The sequence below is a fragment of the Hypoxylon trugodes genome (genome assembly GCF_022578975.1).
Source record: "Hypoxylon trugodes strain CBS 135444 unplaced genomic scaffold F4822scaffold_2, whole genome shotgun sequence".
Taxonomy (NCBI): domain Eukaryota; kingdom Fungi; phylum Ascomycota; class Sordariomycetes; order Xylariales; family Hypoxylaceae; genus Hypoxylon; species Hypoxylon trugodes.
The window spans coordinates 2,787,085-2,812,954 of record NW_026250017.1 but is presented as its reverse complement, the minus strand read 5'-3'; the positions used below and the strand labels follow the sequence as shown (position 1 = coordinate 2,812,954).

The 25,870-nt window shown below is 46.0% G+C and overlaps 11 protein-coding genes and 1 non-coding gene across 12 annotated transcripts; 7 read left to right on the top strand and 5 right to left on the bottom strand.

Annotated features, from left to right (window-relative positions):
• Positions 1 to 537: 537 nt before the first annotated feature.
• F4822DRAFT_425784 (protein translocase SEC6) lies at positions 538 to 1,001 on the bottom strand (the record flags this gene model as incomplete). The annotated part of the gene is made up of 3 exons (XM_051460410.1): positions 538 to 578; positions 644 to 730; positions 920 to 1,001. 3 exons carry the CDS (start codon positions 999 to 1,001, stop codon positions 538 to 540), a joined length of 210 nt encoding a protein of 69 aa, XP_051318356.1.
• A 1,500-nt stretch (positions 1,002 to 2,501) lies between these two features.
• On the top strand, positions 2,502 to 3,658 carry F4822DRAFT_425783 (uncharacterized protein; the record flags this gene model as incomplete). Its single annotated transcript, XM_051460409.1, has 2 exons — positions 2,502 to 2,935; positions 3,004 to 3,658. The coding sequence occupies 2 exons, from the start codon at positions 2,502 to 2,504 to the stop codon at positions 3,656 to 3,658; spliced, it is 1,089 nt and encodes a 362-aa protein (XP_051318355.1).
• A 336-nt stretch (positions 3,659 to 3,994) lies between these two features.
• F4822DRAFT_425782 (uncharacterized protein) lies at positions 3,995 to 4,672 on the bottom strand (the record flags this gene model as incomplete). Its single annotated transcript, XM_051460408.1, has 4 exons — positions 3,995 to 4,084; positions 4,161 to 4,269; positions 4,330 to 4,545; positions 4,611 to 4,672. The coding sequence occupies 4 exons, from the start codon at positions 4,670 to 4,672 to the stop codon at positions 3,995 to 3,997; spliced, it is 477 nt and encodes a 158-aa protein (XP_051318354.1).
• Positions 4,673 to 6,286: 1,614 nt separating this feature from the next.
• On the top strand, positions 6,287 to 8,550 carry F4822DRAFT_133120 (uncharacterized protein). Its single transcript, XM_051452744.1, has one exon. It carries the CDS (start codon positions 6,486 to 6,488, stop codon positions 8,103 to 8,105), a length of 1,620 nt encoding a protein of 539 aa, XP_051318353.1. The 5' UTR covers positions 6,287 to 6,485; the 3' UTR covers positions 8,106 to 8,550.
• A 381-nt stretch (positions 8,551 to 8,931) lies between these two features.
• Positions 8,932 to 10,294, top strand: F4822DRAFT_133078 (ribosomal family S4e-domain-containing protein). Its single transcript, XM_051452743.1, has 3 exons — positions 8,932 to 9,060; positions 9,227 to 9,649; positions 9,794 to 10,294. The coding sequence occupies exons 1-3, from the start codon at positions 9,047 to 9,049 to the stop codon at positions 10,143 to 10,145; spliced, it is 789 nt and encodes a 262-aa protein (XP_051318352.1). The 5' UTR covers positions 8,932 to 9,046; the 3' UTR covers positions 10,146 to 10,294.
• A 2,478-nt stretch (positions 10,295 to 12,772) lies between these two features.
• On the bottom strand, positions 12,773 to 14,542 carry F4822DRAFT_391450 (uncharacterized protein). The gene is made up of 4 exons (XM_051457129.1): positions 13,980 to 14,542; positions 13,841 to 13,917; positions 13,281 to 13,510; positions 12,773 to 13,210 (listed from the first exon to the last, which is right to left on the bottom strand). The coding sequence occupies exons 1-4, from the start codon at positions 14,351 to 14,353 to the stop codon at positions 13,142 to 13,144; spliced, it is 750 nt and encodes a 249-aa protein (XP_051318351.1). The 5' UTR covers positions 14,354 to 14,542; the 3' UTR covers positions 12,773 to 13,141.
• Positions 14,543 to 15,175: 633 nt separating this feature from the next.
• On the top strand, positions 15,176 to 15,885 carry F4822DRAFT_132959 (uncharacterized protein). Its single transcript, XM_051452740.1, has one exon. It carries the CDS (start codon positions 15,368 to 15,370, stop codon positions 15,839 to 15,841), a length of 474 nt encoding a protein of 157 aa, XP_051318350.1. The 5' UTR covers positions 15,176 to 15,367; the 3' UTR covers positions 15,842 to 15,885.
• Positions 15,886 to 16,260: 375 nt separating this feature from the next.
• F4822DRAFT_132977 (uncharacterized protein) lies at positions 16,261 to 17,271 on the top strand. Its single transcript, XM_051452741.1, has one exon. The coding sequence runs from the start codon at positions 16,560 to 16,562 to the stop codon at positions 17,133 to 17,135; it is 576 nt and encodes a 191-aa protein (XP_051318349.1). The 5' UTR covers positions 16,261 to 16,559; the 3' UTR covers positions 17,136 to 17,271.
• Positions 17,272 to 17,820: 549 nt separating this feature from the next.
• Positions 17,821 to 19,005, top strand: F4822DRAFT_133023 (uncharacterized protein). Its single transcript, XM_051452742.1, has one exon. It carries the CDS (start codon positions 18,018 to 18,020, stop codon positions 18,858 to 18,860), a length of 843 nt encoding a protein of 280 aa, XP_051318348.1. The 5' UTR covers positions 17,821 to 18,017; the 3' UTR covers positions 18,861 to 19,005.
• An 897-nt stretch (positions 19,006 to 19,902) lies between these two features.
• F4822DRAFT_t38 lies at positions 19,903 to 19,976 on the top strand. Its single transcript has one exon. It is a non-coding gene; the product is annotated as a tRNA-Val (tRNA).
• Positions 19,977 to 20,479: 503 nt separating this feature from the next.
• On the bottom strand, positions 20,480 to 22,672 carry F4822DRAFT_132886 (fumble-domain-containing protein). Its single transcript, XM_051452738.1, has 3 exons — positions 21,909 to 22,672; positions 21,556 to 21,838; positions 20,480 to 21,482 (listed from the first exon to the last, which is right to left on the bottom strand). Exons 1-3 carry the CDS (start codon positions 22,209 to 22,211, stop codon positions 20,593 to 20,595), a joined length of 1,476 nt encoding a protein of 491 aa, XP_051318347.1. The 5' UTR covers positions 22,212 to 22,672; the 3' UTR covers positions 20,480 to 20,592.
• Positions 22,673 to 22,987: 315 nt separating this feature from the next.
• On the bottom strand, positions 22,988 to 24,468 carry F4822DRAFT_425775 (uncharacterized protein; the record flags this gene model as incomplete). The annotated part of the gene is made up of 3 exons (XM_051460407.1): positions 22,988 to 23,745; positions 23,805 to 24,219; positions 24,280 to 24,468. 3 exons carry the CDS (start codon positions 24,466 to 24,468, stop codon positions 22,988 to 22,990), a joined length of 1,362 nt encoding a protein of 453 aa, XP_051318346.1.
• Positions 24,469 to 25,870: the final 1,402 nt, after the last annotated feature.

The window sequence follows — 25,870 nt, the reverse complement described above, 5'->3', positions numbered from 1 at the left end:
AACAGCGACAACGGGTCCCCCTTTTCAGGCTTGATGCTTGTTTGCTACGATATGACGACTTATTGGACACTAACCTACGACTTTACGGACATATTGGCATTGAAGTATTGGGGCGTAAAGGCATTCATTTTGGGTGAAGCGTATCATCATGGCGTTTTTTTGAATTGGGTTTTTGGATCATCATTCGCTTTTTGGGGCTCAAAATCAAAATGTAAATTTGTACAGTGAACTAGCGAGATCCCAAACTTGACAAGACAGAGGAAATACAGAAGCGTATTTTTGGTGAACTCCTTCCTGATCAAGCGAAATGGGATACTAGTAACTTTTTCCTTAACCATGGGTGGGTGGCAACTGTAAATCGTGTACCACATATGATCGCACAACTGTCGATATCTCTTGGTATGACATTAGAGGTGTTTGTATTTTTCGCCTTCCTCTTTCGTGTTTCCCACGATGCATATCCTCTTGTTTTCATCCCCCATAGTTGCTCCATTCTCGTCTGGTGTCTCGTGACAACTCCTTTTCCTTGGCATCTCATTACGCGGCACCGACTAGAATGTTGTTGACGGGGATATGAACTGCAACGCAAAACATTAGTATGTGATTCTCCCTGCGAATATGTAGAGGGCGAGGAAGATCATACTTAATTTTATTAGATAGCCGATGGCACCCATGACCAAGAAACCAACACCGACGGCCTTGGAGATTTGTATGAATTCGCGCTTGTCCGCTATAATGACCGAATAATGTTAGTAATCGTGTACTCCTTGCGTCCTCATGTCGTTAACTCTTGGCTCCTCCCCTTTTTCACTTATTCTTATTTTTCCTTATTCGATTCGCGAGAATCAAGTACCGCGACGGGCCCCCAAACCCAGAGCATTCAGGTACGGACGAGTATATAGAAATAGGATACACGTACGCTTAGTACACCGCGTCATGAACTGGGTGCCATCCTTAATGAAGTCCTTGGGGATCTCGAGAAGGTCCTGAACGTCCGACATTGTGAAGAGAAGAATCGGGTAGCGAAATCGCGATTGGTGGGTAAGAAGGCAAGAGAGGTTATTTTGGTCGTCGGGTATTGAGATAGAAGGAATATCCCAAGTGTCGTTTCGCGATTAAAGATAAAAAAAAAAACCGAAGCAATAGAGGTGATGGAAGTAACGATGGATGCGGCCAGATTTCCTGGTAAATGTAAATGTCAGGGACCACAGAGCTTATCTCCAAAAAGTGCTAGCGCCAAAATTGTGCCAGGTGCAATCTGGCCTGCCCGGTGAGAGCTCCAGAATGTAAATTTAGGTAAGCAGCATCTGACTGCCCGAACGAATAATGCGTGGATGTACCTCAGGCGCTATAGGTACTTTCATTCGTCGAATTTACAGAGGCGCAATACTAATGTGACCCACTTATGCTATGTACTCGTCCGTAGCCTCAGTGCATATATGCAGTTTATTACAGGGTAGAGCCTTGAACAGTGGGCCAACGGCTCCCCAAACTCAGCCCATTTTGGCGCTAATTCTTTAGGCTCTCTTCAACTATTAACTCGCCCTTGAACTTTCTTGTCGGGACTTCAAACTGTCGAGTCCTAAACCACATCCACTTTCCATTAACACATCATATTCGCATCGGCTGAGACTTCCTCACACAATTTTACTCATCCGATACGAAACAGCCTCTAAAATTTCGACAAACTAGCAGTAGTGTGTTTACTGACTGCTGCTTCCCCGACTATGCGTATCTCTAGGTAATATTCTACTCTTGGACCCGCTTACGACGCGTTGTCACAACTCCTTTCTCCATCCCACCTGCTTGACTCCTAGGTTCGACTTGATTTCTTTCTAGTCATCAGGTCCGGTGGTCGATCTTGCTACAGGAATTGATACTCTTCTAAGTCATTCTCTTCGGAAGGAACTTGCCGATTTGAAACCTTTTTACGTTCTACTAATACACCCATAATTTCGAGAAGAGAGTCACAAGGAATTGGGGATCAATCCGTTTCGCGTCTTTCTACTTCAGACATCAGGTCAACTGTACACTACTATACTACATTACTATCTTCATCGTCGCAGTCGCATGACGGTTTCACTTAGTTTGGAAGAAGACCTGCATACACGATTCTTTCGAGAGGACAGTGCAAAAAAAAGACTGCAAGCATAGAGCTTCGTCTTTGATATCTCCATTTGTTCAAGACAGAGACACAAACATCGTTCGGAAGGACACTGGGAATATCTGACATCAAAGACTGCTGAGTGTACGTATTCGATATTTGTGAGAATTTCTTTTCCTCGTTCGTTTTGAATATTTCTACTTTTTTTTTCTTGGTTGAGGATTCCTTATTATGTATTTCTTGTTGACTGATGATATGGAATGGAAGACAATAGGCACCTCTTGTATTTACTCTAAATACACCCTCACTTGACAGACCGTCAACCCAAACACCTATATTTATTCCTTCTTAGTCCCTCCTTGACATTGTATTGTTGTTCACCACCGGTTATTCCAAGATGGCGGACGAGGATTTCGAGATTGACGTCTATGGCGACGCAAACGAGGCAAACGATACCAATGTCGAAGGTGATGATTCCAAAGTCGACGACTCCAACAACCATGCCTATGAAAGCAACGCCGCCATAACTATTGCCAATGGTTCTAATCCCGATTCTACCGCCCACGCGCATAACGAAGACTACAATGCCGACGATCGTCATGAGATGGATACACGTAGTACTAGCGCAACTCCTGCGCAAGGCGTAAAGCGCAAGGAAGGTTCAGATGACAGACCTATTGATCCCGGCGCAACTAGTGCACTATTGCTTTCTGAATTGCAGTGGTGGACTACAGATAACGATATCCGCAATTGGATTCGAGGAGCATCTTGTGAGGATGAGATGAAGGACATCACTTTCAGCGAGCACAAGGTCAATGGTAAGAGTAAGGGGTAAGTGCTTTAACATTATATTGGCCTCTCCGTCGCAAAAAAACACCTTGCTAATAATTTCAATATAGCCAAGCTTATGTCGAGTTTTTGTCCCAACAAGCTGCTACCGCCGTTAAGCGACAAGTTGAGACCATGGATTCCAACCAGCCGGGCGGCAAGAAGATCACCGTAATCTACACATCACATACTACCAACCCGTTCAAAACTCTACCGAAGGATGCACCGGCGAGGGCCAATAAGGATGGAGGTTCCCGTGGAGGTTCTAACATGGGTGGCTACAATGATCGTGGTAACTTCAGAGGTCGCGGTAACTTTAATGGACCCCGTGGAGGATTTAACCGCAACTTTGCTGGTAACAATATGGGTGGCGGTGGATTCCATGGAAACGTACCCGGTGGATTTAACAACAACATGGGAGGCGGAAACTTCGGTTTTAATAACGGTGGCGGTGGTGGAAATTTTGGCTTCCGTGGCGGTATGATGCCGGGTGGTGGCATGGGCGGTGGCATGCGTGGAGGTGGAATGCGCGGCGGCCGTGGAGGTGGTATGAATCCTGGTATGAACGCGGGCATGAGCAATGGAATGATGCCCGGTATGGGAGGTATGGGTATGCCTATGATGGGCTTCCAACAACCTCCGCACTTCAATCCGGCCTTCTTTGGTGGTAACCAATCATCGGATTGGCAGAACCCTCACGGAGCCAAGCGCCCTCGGGAGAACTAGTCGGAACCCGATCGCCGCCTCGCGCGCGGATACCACCAAAACCATTAAGGTTTCATGAAGATGGGATGTTCTATTAGGCAGGGTATGCATGGCTTTTGCGGTTAATGGTTTTCTTACTGGCATTCAGAAATTAGGGGGGGAAAGGTTCACGAATGAGCAATTAGGTTGTAGTTGCATGCAGACGTGCCTCGTCTTTACGAGAATGAATTCCCCGATCTATTTATGTACTGGTTTTTCTACATGATCTGACCTTGAAACCCGTACCAGCATCTCCTATGATTGGCTAGATACAGGCAATTCTATGGTAAGATTTGATCCGATAAATCGGAGAACCTTTTACGCCTTCTTCTTGGAACCGGCAACGGCCTTGCGGTCCTGGCCAAAGAGCCCGAGAAAGTAAAGCGTTCGGCTCAACCAGAGGAAGGACTTTACGGATCATTCTTGTTAGTATCATATTTCTGTACTCGGAGAAACATTGAAATCGGGTAGAATCGCAACTTACAGTGAAACCGACGTTGCCCCACGTCACGGCGTTCCACGAACCCACATCAAGGGTCCTGTCATACCCAAGTAGCCAGACAGTCACTCCGACGTGGCTTATGTCCGCGATCCTGTTTAAGTAGGACATTGTTAGAAAGTTATTATTTATTTGGCTTGAAACGAGCACGAACCATAGAGCAACTAGATAGTTTCGGACGACCTTGAGCTCGGTGGTAGTGTATAGCACCGCAACACCGAGTAGAAATAATAAGAAGTAGGCATTGCCCAGCTGAAGCGCAATTAAACGCGCATTGTCGTCTCTTGGTACGATATCGCTAGCAGGAATATCGAGCTGCGAATCAATGAACCATGATGGGTTCAGGAATGGGCTTATAAAGCCAGCAATGCTAAAGCGCACGTTTGGTTAGTAAAGTGAAGATAGCATGTTAATTAATATGCAATTACGGCTTACAGCGACAGAGGCTCAACAATGGTAAAGATAGTGCGAGGGAATGCTGGGAGCTGAGAGGCCATCGTTTCCTTTTTCTTCTTTCAGATAAATTGACTTATATGAAGTTGCTATATCAAGCTATGTAATCAATAAGATGAGGTAAGAAGGTAGGTGTGGAATAGGAAATGTAAGTAAGCGAGCTGGATAAAATGGGCGTATGAGAAAAGCGACCTTTGGGTAGTCGTCAGTCGTCAGTCGGAGCACGGCACAGCAGGATCAACAAAAAACTTGAAGTTGGTTGAAGAATTTTTTTCCAAATTTCACCCATACGGATGCTACGCTTGACAAATATATACTCTGGAATCTCACGATTATGGCCTCTTATTTCGAAAGAAGTAAGCTTGGGGGCTGAGTAAGATGTTTGAAGGATTTAACATGGAGTTGTCTAGCCTTGATCAAGTTTCTATGTCGTGCTAGGTGGTGTACCTGTGGATTGTTAGAGGGATGTTAGGGAGGGTAGAAGAAAAAAAAAGTAGCTGCTTAGGTACATACAGTGGTATCAAAATAGGGGAAAGGGGCACGTACTTTAGCGGCGGCACGGTCCCGATTGGGTAATAAATACAGGTACAAGATTGCAGAAGGATCGAACGGTAGCAAAAGACAATTAAAAAAGAATAGGAAATACATCAGACTGTTCCATCGCGACTGCAGATTTAAGAAAATGCTTGGCACTTTACCCAGCCGAGAAAGGGAAAGGTAAGGAAGGTATGATGATTAATTGAGTTTTCCACTTGATGATCCCACCGTTAAGAAAGCGTTATCTCTAGTGTAACCAGACATCCTCCTCTTTTCTCCCCCCTTCCACTATTTTTTATTTTCTTCAATGATTTCTCAATTTTTCTTTGCAGCCAGGCAGGCCAACCAACCCCCCTAGTCCGACACCCCGAAAGCAATTACCAATATAACCTAATCGGTTCATTTTATTATTACTCTTGTTAGTCAGGTACCTAACCTACATATCTCCATGTATATACATATACATATGTATCTAGGTATGTAGGTAAGGTGTCGACACGCATCCAATACTCTATCCTATACACCCACGCTAAGTACCTAGGTAATAGGTTAGCAGCAGCGGAAGAGGTAGGGAACGTCCTAGGAGGGATGGCATATTCACGTGAAGCAGTGAGCGGTTTGAGAAGGGAAATGCAAACGCGGCCAACCCGCACTAATAACTAATACCCTTTCCCATTTTCCTAGCACCTGCATAGTAGTATGTAGGTAGTAGGTACGGTTGTAGGTATCAATGAGAGGAAAGAAGTCTCGACTTATTCTCCCTACCATCCTTCCTACCTATTCTTCGTACCCTTTTCTTTCTTCCTCACTTTGTTTTATTTTATTCATTTATTTAATTCCCTCCCCTGAACCTGAAACAAAGCGGGAGAGGAGAGAGAATACCGCGAAGACAGTCGAGGCTCTGGTGGTTTATCGGCGCTGATTGCCTATCTAAGTAGATTGTTCCATCTTCAAACTATTTTTCCTCTTTCTTCCACTTCTTTTTTCGCGCCATTATTCAAATATTTTCCTCTCTCGTCTCTTGTTGTCTGTCACGGATATTCAGACACGGCCGACGAGACAGCATTATACCGTGTTCATTTATCGCGGCATTTCTCAATCTAACAGTAGTGCTCTCACTACTTGTTACTCGTCTGCCTTGCCTATCTACTTCTTTCCCGGATCTAGATTCGACCATTCGTTCCTCTTATCGCCAATCCCGCCCTCCGCTTCTACTCCTCCCCCCAGTCCGTCCTCGCCCCTCGGTCCAAAAACAAAGAGTCCGTCCGGACCCTTTTTCTCTCCCAATGCCCTTCACTTGTTCGCTTCCATCGACTCACGATGGCTACCATCGAACCACGACTAATTCATCTGCTGAACGAGTCGACTACTACGCCACGGCCTCGCCATGCTGAACTTCCACCAATGAAAATTCTCCCACCTCCCAAGTCCTCTGGCCGCTTCCATCCTGTCGAGTCCGATGCTAATCAGAGGTCCGAAACTTCGGACACCACCGTGAGCCAATTGGCCTCGCAATCAATGCCATCCTTATATTCCATGGTTGACGAGAGTTCTACCTCAAATTCTTCCGGACTGAGAAACGATGTCGGTTACCCCTCGGACCGCGCTCTATTAAGTCACATTTCGTCCCAGGACCTACGCATGATACTTGACGACGTACCAGATAATGCCGAAGATCTAGGGAAGAAGAGGCGGCCAGTAAAAGAGGATTTCGTGCAGCTACCACAGCCGCTCAAGAAGCAGAAAGCAACTACGCAACAACATAGATTCCCTCCAATTATAGTGGGTTTACTTGAACCACCATCTGATGCTTCACTATTCCCACCAATCTCCTCCGGATCTTTTGACAATCGTCCACACTCCGAACCTCCGCAAGCTCTTAGTATCACAAAACCACCCGAGCCATCAAATCCGGTTGAAGAAAGGGCAAACCCGAGTCCTCCACCCGAACCCGAACGAACCCCAACAGGGAAGGTTAAGCGACGGGCTGCCAAGCCGCGACGTAAATGGTCGGAAGAGGAAACGAACCACTTGTTGCTCGGTGTGAGTAAGCATGGAGTAGGAAGATGGACGGACATCTTGGAGGACCCCGATTACCAATTCAACGACAGGACAGCGGGAGACTTAAAAGACAGGTTTCGGACTTGTTGCCCCGAGGAACTCCGTGCAAGCCCAGCAGTCCGGGGTGATATTTCCAAGGAAAAGCAGCCAGTGGGCCGACCTAAGGAAAAACCTACGAAAGGGCTGATGTCCGAAAATATACTCAACGAGACAGAAGAGGAAGCCGAAGCTGAGCAGGCCCAGTCAGTCCAGAACGACTCTGATCCTGCGCCTACGAGACAGCGGAAGAGCCGAGCTCATCGCAAGAAGATGGAAGACCTAGTTGAACTGGGCATCAAAGGACCATTTAAGAAATCGCATCGAAGGGAGCGACGGCCATTTTCCGACCAAGATGACAGGGAAATACTTGAAGGATTTGAACTTTATGGCCCTCAATGGACCAAAATCCAAAGAGATCCTAGATTCAACCTTTCCACTAGACAACCGACAGATCTACGAGATAGATTACGAAATAAATATCCCGAAAAGTTTGCGGGTACAGAGAAGACTGCCATGCAAGTCAGAGAGCCAGGAAGAGGCAACAACTTATTGGAGCCCTCTGTTAATATGGCTATCGAGAATTCGTTGCATGTTTCTAAATCGACTTTACTTGAACCACACCTAAATCGGGCTAACTCAAGAGAAGATATGCCAAAGTGGCCTCTACCTTCCAGTCTCATGGAGAATGGCGAACCGGCCCATCCAGGTCTTTACTGGACTGATGGTTCTGGGGCAGCGTTTACCTCTGGCGCTATAGGAGAAATGGATATATCCCGTCTTCTCCTTGACGATTCACAAGGTACAAATGACCCCTCTCCGGAGAGACGCGGTCTAGGTTGAAATAATATCTATACGTTAAAAGAGGTTAAAGATTGAAAATACGGCTTAGTTACAGGTTTATTTTTGACGGAACGCTCTCAGGAAAGCCAGCGTCGTCGATGGATACGGCCAGAACACAACGTTCTACACGTTAGTTGAAAGGACAGTACAGGATAACCCACCGCGTGGATGAATTCAAGTCAGTATCTGCCATAAACCGACCCAAGTGTGTCGAGGCCTTTCGGGAGAAATTTTATAGCCGATGATATATTACATCAGACATGGAGCCCCTAGTATTACAGGACATGTATGTGTATAAGGGTGGATCATGAACCAAGGTTATGAGTAAAATAGGTATGATACATGCAAGGAGATGAAAAGAGGAATTGAAACTGTACGAAAGCAATTCAAGGCTTAATAGCTACGCCTGAGTAATACCAAAATTCATTTTGACACCTTCTATGAAGCTCTTGAATGTGATGTGATGTGATGTGATATAATAGATAGTGTCTGGCTCGGAATTCAAGATTATATAGCCTAAGACCAGCTTCGGGATTCTAGGGATGCCTTCTAATATTCATTCGCCGTGAAATAAAGTGCATATCGAAGTACATCAACGGATGTACCTTCTGAATTTGGCTAATGGTGGGACCCTGCAGAAAGTCTAGAATACCCACGTGTACATCGATGTAGGTACCGGAAGTATCTTGATAATTTCTGGGGAACACCTGCCAGCAATTCTTACAGCCGTCAGGTGCACAGACCACACAACTCTCACCGCCCGGGTAGGACCCACTAGGGCACAAACCCACACCTTTTCGCTTCCAAGGAAATTCTAAACTAGGCGGAATCAATTCATTCAACTTTTTTTTCCTAACAAGTCCCAATTGAGAGGAAGCCTTCCCATACTCAACCTGCCACTTCACGATATTCTTCCCGATACCTATCGTTGAGCAGTCAAAATGGCACGCGGACCGTAAGTAATTCTATTTATACCCAGTCTTGATAATTAAACAGATGTACAATGCGAAACAACAGCATCCGAAGAATTATTATAATTCCTACGATGCGCGCGCATTCGCGTCGAAATTTCCGATCGTTGAAATATTTACGACCTATACTAATTAAATTTCGATATATAGTAAGAAGCACCAGAAGCGCTTGAGCGCCCCCTCCCACTGGCTTCTCGACAAGCTGTCCGGTGTCTACGCCCCCAAGCCCTCCGCCGGTCCTCACAAGCAGCGTGATTGCATGCCCCTCATCATCTTCATCCGTAACCGCCTAAAGTATGCTCTCAACTACCGCGAGACCAAGGCCATCCTCATGCAGCGCCTTATCAAGGTTGACGGCAAGGTCCGAACCGACATGACCTACCCTGCTGGTTTCATGGACGTCATCACCATCGAGAAGACTGGCGAGCACTTCCGACTCATCTACGACACCAAGGGTCGCTACACCATCCACCGCATCCAATCCGAGGAGGCCGAGTACAAGCTCGGCAAGGTCAAGCGAGTACAACTTGGCAAGGGCGGCATCCCATTCTTGGTCACGCACGATGCGAGAACGTAAGTTCTGTCAGACATCATTCAGCCGTTGGATCAAGCTTTGGTTGAACCACCTTTTCCACTTTGTGATAAGATCGAGCTTCGAACTGATGGCTGGTATGTCCCCTACTCCTTCACAAATGCTAACATTGTTTTCTACTACAGCATCCGATACCCTGACCCTTCGATCAAGGTCAATGACACCGTCAAGATCAACCTAGCCACCGGCAAGATTGACGACTTCATCAAGTTCGACACTGGTGCCATTGCCATGGCCACTGGTGGTCGTAACATGGGTCGTGTTGGTGTCATCACTCACCGTGAGCGTCACGATGGAGGTTTCAACATCGTCCACATCAAGGACGCCATTGACAACACCTTCGCCACCCGTGAGAACAACGTTTTCGTCATCGGTTCCGAGAAGCCCTGGATCTCCCTACCCAAGGGTAAGGGTGTCAAGCTTACTATTGCGGAGGAGCGTGACCGTCGCCGAGCCCACGCTCTTGCTGGTCACTAAAGGGGTTAATCGGTAAAAATAACAAAAACGGGATCAGGCAGAGGGTTGTCTTTCACAAAGCATGGGAACTGGAGTCTATGGCATATCCATTTTCGTTCTTACCAAATGAGTAGGATTCGTAGCTAAGGGTCAATGATAATGAGGATTAATTGACCAATGATCCCGCCCTCTTGTGGCAACTGATCTTTCTTGATTTTCTACTTCCGCATATTCGAGTTGTCATGTGCTTTTTCTTGATCTGTCGTATTCCTAAATATCGTTTACATGCTTCCCGTTCATCCACACCGATGAGGCCCAACTAACTGAGAAGTTCGATACTACCCTTCCTACACCGCATTGACCAACCAGTATCAAAGCAAGCTATCTCGGGCTCAACCTGCAGAGCTAATGACCTACTTACACGAAGCATGGATATAAGAACGCCACCAAATGAGTTATACTGTGCTAGCCTGCCTATCACGTCTTCGGCCCTTCGCTGACCTTTAAGTGAGCCGAGCTCGAACTTCCGTTTTCCCTCACCGACTCTCTTGAGGGTCTTGCCCCCTTCCCCCATCTTAGCTACGCGTACTTCCAATAGAACACGAGAAACACGAGGTGGCGTCTGTCTTCTTTCCGTCCCGTCTGCACCCCCTTGTTGACCGTTTTTTGTCTAGCTTGTGAGGAGGGGAAGAGGTTGGGGGTCGACGGGGGTTCTCTATGATGGCTTGGGAAAGTTGTCTGTATGGATGGCTATAGACTTTTGTGTAGCCAATGACTATATTATACATGAGTTTACAGGGTCCCTACTGGTATCTTGAGCTACGTGAAGGTATTAGAGAGCCCTAGGAACTACGTTAGAGAGCGATCAGGCACGTGGGAGTATAATACGTGTTCATCGATCAAGAGACTTAGGGAAGTTTTGCTTCATTTGATTTATTTGGTATGACAGACCACCACATGGCAAACACGAGTAGGTAATTTTCGGCGAGATAGTGTCCTTGGTGTTCGTAGTTTTGATACCCTGGGCCATGCTTGGGCGTCTACTAGCCGGCTTGGGGGCGGCGGTTTGCTAATGAAGCACTGCATCGTGGATCTGGTACCCGGGAAAGAGATTGGTCTATGGTAAAAGTGGCAATTTCACATATCGGGAGTATATGTGGGAAGTGAAAATCCCTAACATTTTTTAAAAGTGTCTTGTCCTGTATAGTCATGAGAGCCTTGCCGGGCTAATAGGCACTCTCCAAAGTCATGGATATTCTACTTATGGATACGAGAAAAAATTATCTTCACATATCACAGCAGAGTGTGATACATGTGGTGCCACCCATGGAGCTATATTTGCGTAGAGATATTGGTTACTCACCGGTGAGGATGTGTAGCTTAAAGACCCGTTCTAATCAGACCAGGGAACGCCTTTGCCGGGTGATTGGCATATGTCATTAATGTGTGATGAACTAGGAGGCTTCACGGAAGGGTATGATAATGCGAGATAAGGTGGAATCTACTGTAACGATCAGTCCTTTTCGGCATCAGTCAAGCCATATCTTAGGGTCGCAAAGTTAGTTAGTATTACATCTTGGGTCTTCAACCGGGCTGGACGTATGTTGGCGGGTATGGTTTTCTTTTCTTCTTTTCCTTTCCCAAAAAGTTACGTCGTAGACTCCATCGCGCCAAGTAATAGTGAGATTCAATATTGCTCTAGGTCCTTCATTTTAGAACATAAAGTAATTCTAGTTTCCGTATTCCCCGAGGATGGCCACCCACTAGACCTCGACGAATAAGGAATGCTTCCGGTGTGTAATTCAGTGTCCCATATCCCTGGATTCTGGGAATATCCGCCGAGTCGACCCATAAAAAGAGGCTCTGTTGAGACTACTGGTGCTCTAGTAAATGACCTATCGAATATGATTCCGGATAATCTGCTCGTATCGTTGCACACCGTAGACTCCGTATCCCACACCCGTATCTCTACTCACCTACCACAGATCTGCCATGTAGATGATATCCTTTTACGAACAAGTTTCAAAAAAAATGGTCAGGAGATAATGACGTACATGAGGCGAAAGCTAGGTCGGTGGCTCCCACCTCTCTATCTCTAATCTAGAAAGCCTATTGGCCGTGTAAATATATACGAACGTTTTTAACGTATCATAGGTATCTCATTAAATTTCTAGAAAGTGAAGATTAGTTTTCTATTTCCCCGGAAGCCTGGTGATTTGTGCGGGGCAATAATATGTAAGATCTAGAATGTGACAGGGTATATAGATAGAGAAGGTCCTAGACATACAGGCTGACTTGTCGTAAATTCCATAAAGAGAAAGAATAAGAATATACTTGGTAGACATTCTCGTAGCCCCGTATGATAGTCAGTGGAGAAACAGCCATAGCCCAAGAGTCTGGTGCCGTTGAAACTTCTAGGACGAAGGCGGTGTTGCGGAGCAAGACATGGTGTGGGCCGATCCGCTGTGCTATGTTCGTCAGGACAAGACATTGCTTTCTGCGGGGAAACCTTCTGGCCTAAGAGTAGAATCGTTAGTAGCAGGAATCGGTCGGCAGAGCTAGCCATGCCTTTTCTATTCTAGAGATTCGATCTAGGCTGGTCTGGCCAGTCTTGTCTCATGTAATACAAGTGGTATTTGGGTATTGAGTTTGTGGATATAATCTAATATATTGCTACCTAAGTATAACAGCAGTCGCGGGAACTATGCGCCTGCTAGACCGCCGAAGAATGTTACTTGGCATCCTTTATCGAAAAAAATCTTCGGGCGCAGCTCTGATCGGAGGAACTTAGTTGTCTCGGGTTCTTCGGACACAAGCAGCTTCTAATTATCAGCTGATTATTGTGGCTTGCAAATAGTGGGATTTTCCTCTAGAGGTTAATTATTTGTTACCTAATTTGTTGCGTCAAGGCACGATATCGTAGGCCTAGGATATCTAAGTCCAAAGTGTTGTGGTATTCAGGGGCCTTCCCATTACCAGGGGGCGTCCGTATATCATCCCTTAGCGCTAACGGAAGACTACTTCCTCACACAGAGGTCGGTGCGGATAATCCACTTCTCGCCTGCTGTTACTTCACGACCTTCATGCTAGAGACATAGATTAGTAACTCCGTAGCGGCCTAGGTAGTTATTAATGGAGGGGAGTTCCTATTCTTACCAACAAGCAATCATCCCCATGTTTGTGGAGCAGGAGTAAACCTGTCTCAGGGGCAATGGCAATTTCTTCTTTTGGTGATTTACGGTCGTGAGGGTAGAATACGGTTTCTCCGCCGATGCAACCCTCGGCGGCTGAGGTCAAATATAATAATAGCGTCCAGGTTGTTTTAGTGCTGATGGTAGTACAAGACCCGTTCGTCTCCGATAAAGCAACTATATTTGAGTCGTCATCTATAGCTACGGATTAGTGAACCATGTTCTTGTACGAGGAAAATATCCTGAGGCGTTGGGGATGCTGTGACATCAATTGTCTCTCCAAGATATGGCAGGGTACCGCGTTCCGCTATAGGTTCGCTATCGAAGCCAGCTTTGATGTGATGAGTGTTGATAAGGCATGTCAACGTTATACAACGATCCCTGGGGCTTGAAGAATGCAATGTGAGGAAGTTTGCTGCAGAAACATCATCCACACCATGTAAGCTTGCCCTGCATAACCTATTATCACTAGATGGATGCAATTTTGCGCGAAAGGTTTCGAAGTATACTCGGAGATCTACTCACAGTGACAATCAAAGTATTGACCTTTGGAGTAACGATAAACTCGGATATTAGGATTTAATGCTACCACATCACCGCCCCTATGCATTGCTGGTCATTAGTATCGTTTATGTCCCACCAATGATGTAAGACCCTTGCTAACCATAGGTTCATCACGGACTCTTCTGCTAGGGCCTCCTTGAGTCCTGTTCCATGCCACAGTCTCTGAGCGAACTGTACGTCGTCAACTTGGAATCTATCGTTAACCCTTAACGCTTCGCCACGTTTTGGTCGACCAGGTGTGGTGGTCAAAGATAGTGTTTTTAGAAAGTTAACATAGTCTCGGCAAAGATTCTTAGGCCAGAAATTCCGTATTAGGATTATCTTGTCCTCTAAGTCCGGGACGGGAGCCTCGGGGTTGAATTGCACGACGGGTAGGGTTGGTTTGAATGGTGGCCAGTTTGGCGGTTGAGTTGCAGCCGCCACCGTAGCATTTTTTGAAGATTGATTTTTCTTAGCTGATTTATCCTTGCCCATAACAATGGCTTTCACAGTGTCTATGCCCTTTCAGTTAATCGCGATGAGAGAATTATCTTATTTATCAACGAGTCTTTAAATCTCAGGGGTCAAAGTAGGCTCGATAAAGTTCCAACTATGATATAGAGTTGAATCCGGTGGGATGGAACCTTTAGACTCCCGCGTTTTGGATAGATCATAGATTTCGTTAGATTGGTTCCACTTTATAAGTACATACCGCAAGCTTAGTATGCACATAGACGAAATAACCCGGGACAAAATCTCCATGTAACTTTCTTCGATACGCGGCATCTACTCTTACAACTATTAGTATTCATCTTGACTCAGATCTACGACATGAAAAGGCTTATATGTTTCTCAATCCATGCGGCTAGCTGGGGTAGTTGAATGTGCTGGGTAGATGGTATATCATACGACACCCCATGTCCATCATATTTCCCTCAATATGCTGATATATACCATCCGAAGTGACTTGAAATCCGGTAAATACCTCTTAAGAAGAATACAATATAGTAGAATAGTAGAGTCTCACCGCTCTATCTATCATCGTCTTCCCCTAGCAAAAGAAAGACAAATTCGTCAGGGTGCAGACACTAGTACAGATAGTCCTTACCGGAGGCTTGCTTGTTAGAACATTATGGATGACGTTAGCTCAAGCTTCTAAAGCCAATCAATACTACCCTTCTATCCCTAGACCCTGTTTCCATTCTTGTCTATATTGCTTTTTCTTTTGTGCTTCTATGCAAGCTGAAAATAGAACTGTAGCATTTTTTGTTGACGATTCGCCGAGCCCTGGATTACTCGGAAGAATGTACTTGAACGCTACCTATGCGCCCATTACATTTTCGTATCTATCTCCAAGTAGAAGAACGATGGAGCCTCATAGCGCATCAATACAAAACCATGTCGTGCATAATTCAACTCTCACTGCTTTACCATCGTTCACCCCTAGCTGAAAAATGAGTAGATTCGCGACATATTGCGAATGGATTGTCACTGTTCGCAAGTGCCTGGATGGCGAACCGCCTCCAAGTCATCTCCGCCCACAACGCCGTTGAAGAAATACGGGAATGGATCGGTTCGATTTCGAGGCTTCGGAAACCACTGGCCCATGTTCATCGAGCTCTGGATTTGACGACAGAATTAAAGGAGTACGACGATAAGCATCCCGTTCATTGGTATGAAGTATTCCCAACCGAAAACACACCCAGTCAACTATCACCGAACGACCTCTGGCTCCATTTTAAGCTGGAGAGCCTACGCCCGTGCTTATGTCTTTTAGTGCGGCTGTTTGGGTTCGTACTTCCGGATTGTAAACATATGTGGGATGAATGCGAGAGCAGTCTGGTTAGGAAGCAGTGGATACGTCAGTTTATTCTGGATTTCCTGAATCCACCAAAGGTCCCGCCAAAAGTGCCAGCCGCCTTTTTACATCTTCTAAGGACTCGTCAACCCATCAAATCAAACTTGGGATTCTGGCAGGAATGACGTTACGACCGGAATATAATGTTAAGCTGATGGTCAGGATGGATCGAAGTTAGTTCCTTGTCATTATCTTGGCGGTTGATATTTGATGCTAACCCGAACAGATGGGTGGGTGTACCTGGAGAGGAGGGGATAAAATCGATCGAGACGTTAGGGTGTCATTATTGACGATACTTGGCAATTCATAGTTCGCCTTTGGAATGTATCTCGGGCGTATCAACTCGACAAGCATAGTATCGCATTCTTTAGTTATGAACAGACTTGGTTTGGAAGCAGGAGGTAATGTGTGAAGGGTAAAGGCTTGGCTCATAATAACCATAGATATTGGGATAGCGATGTTCTTTTTTATTGAATTATGCAATTAAGTGCTTGTTACGAAAAAAAACTTTTCTCCACTTTGTTCGCTTGGTTACCCCAGATTTTGGAGGCAACTAACATCGAATTTTGGAAGGGAAAGACTTATCAAAGAAATTCCGAATTCAAATTGCGGCACGCGACATCGAAAAGTCTAAAAGTTATTTATCCTTCTTCTTTTCAATTTTCTCGCCTTCTAACTTGTTTCTGTTCTACGGAGCCGTTGTAACTTCAATAACAAAATAATCTGTCGCGATTTGAATTTGATGGCATTGATTCTTATATAGCTCGTCGTTCCCTCGAATAAAATCTGAGCGTTCGTTCCGTTCGTCCCCTCTTCGTCGCAATTATCGATATAGACCGGCCAATGTGGTCATTCGGAACGACTATGACCATGGCGAAGGACAGAGAGCCTTCACATGCTTCCGCACAAGATCAGCCTCTTCAATCCTCTCGACCCTCCCAACCTCTTCAGAATACAATAACACCACCCGAACCTCGACCGTCGATATTCTCGCAACGTTCACTGAAACAATTGGGCTTGTTCTTTGCTGGAGCTGGCTTTCTTACTCTCTCGACCCTAATCACAAGACGAGCAGTAGTTAGGAAACGTATAGCGACGATACCTAAATTTTACAATCAGAGCAATCGAACCGTCGACAAAATGCAATCCGATAGTTCTTTAATCGCTCTCGAGGCACTAAATCTTGCGACACTTAATGTTATGGGATTTGGTATCATGGTTACTGGTGGTCTATCATGGGCGTTTGACGTCTCGAACATTGACGACCTAAGGCGGATGGCCCGGGGACATATTGGCCCTGACGGTGGCCGAACCGACGAGGAGGCAGAGCGGGAGGTCGAGGAATGGGTAGCTAAAGTTTTGTTGAGAAAAGAACCAAAAGAACAAGAGGCCAAACCGCCACCCAAAAAGGACGGTTAACTGTCCTGAGCAATTCAAGCTGTTAAGAGAATAATTCCAGTGCCTAGAGCATCCGTGCTACTCGATATCGGCAGTCGATGACATGCGTATTCGCTGGCATCACAATTCGAAGCTCCTTCACCGGTGTATTATTAACCCTTCGGTGATGGGTGACGCACTTAAGAGTGCCCGTATTAGCCAAGCGAAATCCTGGTCTAAGCAAGCCACACGGGCATCGGGCTGTCTTGCATATCGCCATTTGGCGTAGGAGCCCACACTGTGTCGTCGGCAGATGACTAGGGACTTTTACAACAAGGTGGCGTTTATGACCTTAGTAGCATGCACGATCTTCAGATGCGAATTCCGACCTATCATTCCTTTCCATGATTGGGTTCTATTGGGGTTCTGCCTCCCTCCCTTCGCATCCGGGCATTGTTCTGGATGGTCTTCCGCTGATACTAACCCATGGAATCTCATTAGTCAACCCTTCTCATCATGGAGGTGTTAGCTATCAATCATTTATTTTCCCAATTTAGCTCAACTTCACCGCTGAGCCTCTTGCAGCAAGCCAGTTTTTCGCAAAACTATTCATCACATTCGGTTCAAACGATATACCACGAGTACATCCTCGATGGCATGTTGAAAATATCCAATCGCCTATTACAAACCCTTGGAATCGGCCCTACATATTTGCTTCTTTAGGGGTTTGCGCATATTTCTAGCTTGACTGAGAAGAGGCACATTTGCACGCTTAATAAGGATTTTACAAAAATCATTCGAGCCCCTTGGGATGACAGCAACACCATCACCAACAAGGGGAAAATTCGTCGACTTGGAGTTGATTTGCCTGCTTACTTATTAGCACGTGTTATATGGTTCATACTGTGGACTGACGTGACAATTATGGCCAACTATCACGTATACGTCAAGAATTATCACTGGTCCCACCAAAATACCATTGTTCAGTCTCCAGTTCTCGATTTGGGCGCTCCCGTCTCTTCATTAATTGTTCGACCGCTGGAAGGCACCAACAAAAATGAGCCTCGGATAATCTGTAACGTTACTGATTTAAAAGACGATATTCAAGAAAATGAGTATCAAACCGAGGCACACGGTTTATTTGTTTCGACAGGTTCACAAAGACAAGACTTCTTCCCAATCTGGGTACCTATCCATAATTACAAATGCAGAGATGGCGAGATTTACGGTGTCAATCTGATAGCGTCCGAAGCCTGCAAGGCTTCTATAGCAGATGTATGCTGGGTTCCTGGCTATGAAGCACCCAGTGGCGATCTGTATACGGTAATAGGCGCCCCACGGATGACAATCAGAGAGACTCGCGTTCTAGTCCTCGCTCAGCAATTCGGGTCTCCACGGAAGGCCAAACTTGCTCTCTTCGACCCTTCTCTACTCGCAGGCTTCGAGGAAATTGACGATGCTCGAAAGAAAAAGGTGTTTGAAATACAGCTAAGAGCTCTTCGAGTTGGGCGTCATTCAACTTCAAGCCCTCTTCTAAACACATATCGCCTCTATATGTCTTCATATAGAAATGAGAATGGGAGACGTCCCCTGGAAGAAGTACTACGCGATGAATTTGAGCCTTATCGACCTTCCGATTCTGATGGTTCGAGAAGAACAAAGTTGGACAACTCTAGAGATGATGATTCACTATATGCTAGACCTTCGTATGTTTCTCTAGCGAAAGTTCCGAATGTAAGTAGTCCATGCTACATACAATTGCGTTAGAATGGGAGATGGAGGTCTTACTGAACGCCAACGTCCCTTGCAGCATCTATGCGACTGCGATTGTAAATATGTAGAACTTCTACCTACGTATTTCAACCCACGCTCGAGCCACACACACGGTACGGACGATAAATGTTCTCTCGGTTCTGCCCATAAGCATTGTATATTCGCCGACCACGACCCAGGCGCATGCATCATTCCTACGGCAAGGGAACCGCATAAATGTTGTGTTCACCCTTCAGACGATCTAATGTCCGATTTTACGGGGTATTTTGGGCCAAATTGCCTAGATGAGGCGACTGACATACACGACCGCGCGAATAGGGAGCCGACTGTTTTCGATCCCGCTTATCTTGAATTGGCCTTCGTCAACTCCCCCTTGCCTTTACCTCCGCCTTCGCTTTCATCCTCGTTCTCATCTTTGGAGGCATCCTCATTTACTATGGGAAGTTAAAAGTCAACTTGCGATTATTATTCATGTCGGCCGATATAGCCTTAGGAACGAGATACTTCAATTAAATCCCTATGCTCGCTACAAGGGCCACAAGCAGACGGACGATAGGGCGAATGGGTATACATGGTGTTTTGGGATATTTTAAGAGGGTTTGCATCGGGAGGCTAGCGCTATATACATGAATATTAGGAGAGCATTCACTCTTTAAAGCATGATCTATGTCTATGAACAGATGTATGATCTTATTAGAACTTTTCTTCTTACTAACCCTACTTATGTGTTCCTTTAAACATTTTCATTATTGACAATCATGCTCCGTTCTAACTACCTCTTTTTACATCAGTAGAATCGAAAAAGTATTCAAAGCGATGGTATTAATCTGTGATACCATGGTATAGCTTGCGCTACGTACCTATAAACGCTACCACTTACCCCCACTTAGGCCCGCTTGTGTAGCAAATAGGGCTCTAGTTAGATCCGATTATACTATAGCGCTCCCCACGGAGGAAAAGCAAAGGCTATAGCGGTATATTACGGACCAAATTCCCAGTCAAGCATCAAGTTGGTATTCTCCTCCTCCTTGCACAGGGTCGGATGGTGTAGTTGGTTATCACGTCAGTCTAACACACTGAAGGTCCCCAGTTCGAGCCTGGGTTCGATCATATCTTTTGCATTTTTGCTATATTTATTACTCAACTACCTTGAGGTTATAGGTTTTTATTTTTTTGGATTGTGTGTATTCAAACGTAAATCTCGGATCACCTAGCCGAACTAACCCTAGCATTTTCTATTATTTCCAGGCTCTACTATTGGATACATTGGCACGTATGGAGTCACACTGCCTCGCAAATGATGTCCTATGCTTTATGATTACTGAAATATTGACATAATTACTTTTTGAAATCACAGTGGAATGTATAGTTCATAATAATATTGGTATCTGTCCTGAATTCCCGCATCGGCGTGTCTTCACGGCTGCGATGTATATATCCTATCCAGTAATTTAATACAAAGAAATGCCTCAATATTCCATAACCGTGACATTTTGACATAGATATAAGAACAAATATGTTGGCAGCCAAGTGGTAAGGAGTTGTGGTTCGGCATAATACATACGGCACTGATATCACATCAGCGTCGCGTGTAGTTACTCCGTGAGGGACTTTTTAAGAACCCGCCCAGGATGTGCCTCGTCCCACTCCCATGGCTTCGCGATTACATTATTCATCATAATCAACAATCCAACCATGTTGGTAGGCAGTGCCCGTGTAGGGACTATCACGAAGCATTTGGCTCTGATCGGTCCCTTATCCTTTCTTCAAGCCCATCAGTCGTCTCTAAGCTACCTCGGCGGCCCCAGTTTCGGGGCTGGTGCTTGAGGAATGCACCTACAGCACCTAGATATCCTTCGTGTCGCAAAAAGTAGGCCTGTTTCTGACCTTTACTCCAAAACTTGATGGCGTAGCTAAGCGTGTTCATGGTTTGTGGGTGCCCGCGAATAAAGGACCCGCCAAAATAGATGCGCGACAGCCCATGCACTTGCGACTGTAGGAATGCAATCTGGCCAATGTTGTTACTGATAGCGTATAGTAAGGAACGTGAGATATCAGCGCTAGAGAAGCGCGATCGTGCCAATTCACTTGCCCTGGAGGATGTAGGACGCTGTGGTTGTGGTTGCGAAGGGGTAGAGGAAGAGGATTGATCTGAGTTTTGCTGCTGTCGACGGTTTTGGTCATCGCCATTTGCAAGACCACCCATATCTTCAGCTTCGTTCTCTGCTTCCCGCTTCATGCGGAAGACTTTACCGAAGGAACTGGCGATCGTTGTGCTCTTCAAACCGATCTTACCATAGTCGGTACCATAAATGTCGCCGACCAACATGTCCACTTTGGCATTGTCGCCATGCGCGGCCATGTCTAGCATCTCATCGAATGACTCGGCAGGTGTAAGAAGCGAAAGTATACCCCAGAGGGTACCCCCTCCGAGTGATGTACCGCCCACACGTTCGTATGTTCGGGGGCCGGACACTTTGAGGATACTGACGCCGGATCCTATGTTTACAAGCATATAAGGGTAGATATTAGCATGAGGTGTCGCAAAATGCATGGGATCTGTCTCTGAATATGTGAAAACTTCGCGGGGTATCTCGGTGATGAAGAAATCAAGACCTGTCACGCGACAACCACGTATTAGCCTCTAATACTTTGAGTGAGGATATGGTAGGATATGGTTAGGAATTACCAATAATTAAACATTCCATCTCGTCTTCTCGCAAAACATCGACGCCCAAACGCTCTCGTATTCTTTCGTAGAACTTGTAAGCACCACCCCCGGTCGCCATGACGCACAACTCGCCCGGTCTAGATCCATTGAGGGCGAGCTGCTTGTCTTTCAGGTGTCGCATAAATTCAATACAATCGTCAATGCGATCGGTCTCGAAAGACTGGAAATTGAGTCGGCCGCCGGGTTCGGTCGAATGCGCTTCGCGGGAGAAATATACAAGCTTGGCTAAAGAGCCACCAATCTAGTAAAATTGCATGTTTAGCATTGCTGGCTCGGAATCGCGGTTTCAATGGCGCACTAAGGGAGCTTACATCAACAGCGATATGACTGATAACGGCTGTGTGGTTGGGTAAGCGAATGTCTTTTGTCTCATGATAACTATTTCCGCCAGAGCCGGGCAAGTTTGCTGGAGTGCTTGGTTGCGAAGGGGTATCGACAATGAATGCGCCTTTGACGTTTATACGGACAGATCCGGGATGTGTGATAGTATCTTCGATCTCGGCGGTGCTAGTCATAGTTCGCGGTCTTCCGGCCGCGTGTTGCGCCGCAATCGCCTTCCCGTCGTCTTCACCATCTTCAATCGCAACTTCGGCTTGGTAGGTATCTCCAGGCATTTTGACCTATTCATCCAGGGCCAAACTATTTGCGCCAATATAAACGAACGAACAGGAGGGGTAAAACTATAGTAGGATAGTCCTAAGAGACCAAAAAGAACTGGAAAATATTGGAAAAGCTTCTGCTGGCTCAGAAGCCTAAAAGTGAAGAAGAATTCAAGGAGGCATGAATTCCACTTGATCTAACGTCAGATCCAGCTTGAGCTTGGGGAGGACGGAGAAAGTATTAGAAGATGCAATTGAAGCATGGGGGAATATTATTAAGATATAGCGGGACAACGGATAACGGATAGAAAGAATAGTGGATAGGAGACAGAGAAATCGAAGAAAGGAGTCAAGTGTAATTGCAATTCAAAAGGTGGTGGGACAAATCGAATGGATCCATTCCTTAGGTATGTGTTTTTTTTTTTTTGGGCTTATCCTTTTGGCTTAGGTGCTTAGGTGCTTCGGGTCAAGCTGATGCAGCCAACAAATTCTATTTGGCTGGATTGAATTTCCCAAGATTATTATTACTCCGCAGGCTTATTTTTTTATCGATAAGCTATATGACCCCCAACCATTCCCCATTGGTCTCCACTTACCATGCTTTAGAACCCCTCCTACGTAACCCGTGTAACGTGCCAATATGCGGCGGCCCTAGCCGCTACTGCGACTATCCGAGGTCCCTCTCTTTTTTACCTTTTTCACGTTAAACCTTGCCGACAGCCGCAGAAAGCCGAAATACCAACCACCCCTGAGCCCCTATTCCTTTTTTTACACTCAACAAAAAAATACATTTAGAAATAATTCCCAGCAGGAACAGCCACAAAAATAGCTGTCAACACGCCCGCGCCTAGTAGCGCCATCAACATGGACTGCACAAAAATAACATCCTGAATCTGCCTTAAAGCCGGCTCCTGGATCCAGACCTCGCGATCAAATACCTTGCGTATAATGTTGCGCTTCTCGTATCGTGCCACCCACGGCTCGTCTTCGTAGCTGTTACTCGAGCCAAACGAGTCAAAACTATTTCCCTTCCCTTCTTTGCCTTGTTCTTCGAGTTCCGACTCGTCGGGTGTCGATGGCTTGGAGGATGGAGTGTCGAAGAGTTCCCAGGGCCGCACGTGCCGATGGTGTAGCCCATGAAGAACTACGCACATACCCTTCGCGCCCGCGATAAGTGTGGCGATGCCGAGTGTCCAAATGATTGCGAAGAGTGCGCGGTAGCCTCGTGGGGCGCTGCTGAGAGTCAGGATGAGCGCACCGATAGTAGCGCATACAATTAGCCCAGCACCGAGGCTCACGGCGAAGCACACACGCGCCGGGTTGCCGTTGCAAATAGTCCAGCGGATGAAATTCGGGTGGGCCTGACGCCGGAGCGTGTCCTCTATGCTGCGTGCGATGGAGCGTAAGGCCGATGGGTGTGTTGTGTATGCGAGAGCTAAGACGGCGCTCTTGGTTTCTTTGTCTGAGAGGTTGAGTTGTCGCGGGGCGTCTTCAGTGATATAAGTTGCAATTACTCGATTTATTTCGGCCCGGAAGGGTTGAATTGTGACTAGGTAGGTTTCAGGTGTTAGTGATGGCCCGAACAATCATTTTTCCCCGGAGACGTACATGGCTGTGCTGCACCGGCTGCACCGAAGGCATCACGAGCTGGTGTCCTGCGACCAGGTATACCAAAGTTCGAAATAAATGAAGGGGCATCCTTTTTCCCGGGGGTAGAAGGTGGTGTCGAAAAGGGGTCTCTGTCTTCTATCACGGCATCCGATGCTCCTTTCTCAAAGATGGTGCCTTTGAAGATCTCAGCGGCTTTCGGTTCCCTTCTCATTTTATCGACGGCATCTTTTTGGATCCTGGTAATCGTTTCGTCTTCCATCTCCTGTGTCCACTCCGGGGAGAGCCAAGTATCCGAGGTGTCCGCTTCGTTGAACCGCTTGACATAGTCCCGATACCAGAGGTAAAACTGTAAGTTCTCGGCTGCATGTTCGATGTATAACAGGTAGTTCATGAAGTCACGGATGGTACATGGCTGTGAGGTATGGACGTATCAGTATGCAAATCGGGCTTCGTTTAAGACGAAGTAACTTACTGGGCATGTTCCACCGTTTATGATTCGATCAAAGGTAAGAGCATCGGGTATACCGGATAAAGTGCCTGATCGGCCTGATTTAAGCGATTCATCGCTCTCATCGTTTTCAGAGAGGGAGGTATCGCTCCGCTGGAACTTTTCTCTATCAATGTACTTCGGCCGCCGATACTTGGGTGAAAGAAGGCCCATTTAAAAACACTATATTCTAATGATAATCGAAGATCCTATCTAGACCGCGAAACAAAGTCTAGTATGGTTAAGGAACGAAAGTCAGAAAGGATCGGCAGTCGTATGAGATTAGTGAATAAGTTAAGAGCTATTGGGTATTATATACCCCAGAACAGTGAAAATCGAGCTGAGTAGGCTAGAGGGTATAACTTGAATAGGACCAACTATTTTAGAGGCGAAGAGATGTCTTACAGTCAAGAACAAGTGTATCCGAGAGGGCGAAGCTAGCATGCAGATAGCTAGCTGGGACTAGACGATAGCTTCATCTCTAGTCCCAAGAACCCCGAACCAAAATGCGGCTTTGGGTACCCAGGTGGCTAATATCATTTGGCAGTATATCAACATACGATGACCCTGATATACTCCGGTGTCCTATCTCACGAACAGATTCAAGGCAATAAGTTTTAGGGGCGCGACCACCAACGCTTGAATTTACATAGAATGGCAACATATTGAAAGGTCATATAGGGTCATAACAAGGACTGATGCCACCTTGCCACCTTGCCACAGTTAAAATATGGAGGTCGAGCCTCCGTAGTTAGTGCCTCTGCTTATCACGTAATAAGGCGGAGATGATGCGGAAGCTAGTTCAGCTAGGATCCCTCACAATCCAGCTAGCTAACTAAGCTCAATAGTAGCCAGGAGATGAGCATTACTACTATAATGATTGATTGGTTAAGGGATTTTGGTACTGACTCAATCTCGCCGAGGCTAGAATCCGCTAAGAAGCAAGTTAGAAATAGACCAGTTAGCCTAATGAAAAGCTGAGATAAGCCTCTTAAGATGTTCATAAAAGACGAATAGCCTCCAAGATAGTACCATATAAGCAGATTTTTAGGGTCGGATTGGAATTGCGGGAGTTAGGGCTACAGTCCATAGATATGTTCCTACTTAGAACTCGTCAAAGAATGTTCAGAGTATAGTGATAAATAATCGTAGCCATGACAAAATAATTCATATGGATAAACCTTACTAGACAATGTTAATAGTATTTGCAAGATTAAACGAAGCTGAAAAGCTAAGAGTATGAACATAGAATGAGACTTCTCCTGGCCCAGACCCAGCGATCTGGAAGCTACCCTTGTAGGGTTCCACAATAGGGATCGGGGATAGAAAATCTACGAAGATCGCTACAAGGGTCTTGATGTCATGCATCGGGACTTGATCTTGTACCTTTACCGGTTCCATACCCGCGGACATGGCATACGTCGTACGGCAGGGTAACAGCCGTCATGTAGTAAGTTAATATCTCTAGGTATAATGGTCCCATCGAATGTTACATGGTAGACGCTGCAGTTTGAAGCTATCGCCGTCGGCGTATGAAGGAATAGAAGGTCGAGCGGGATTTGAACAACTACTCCCC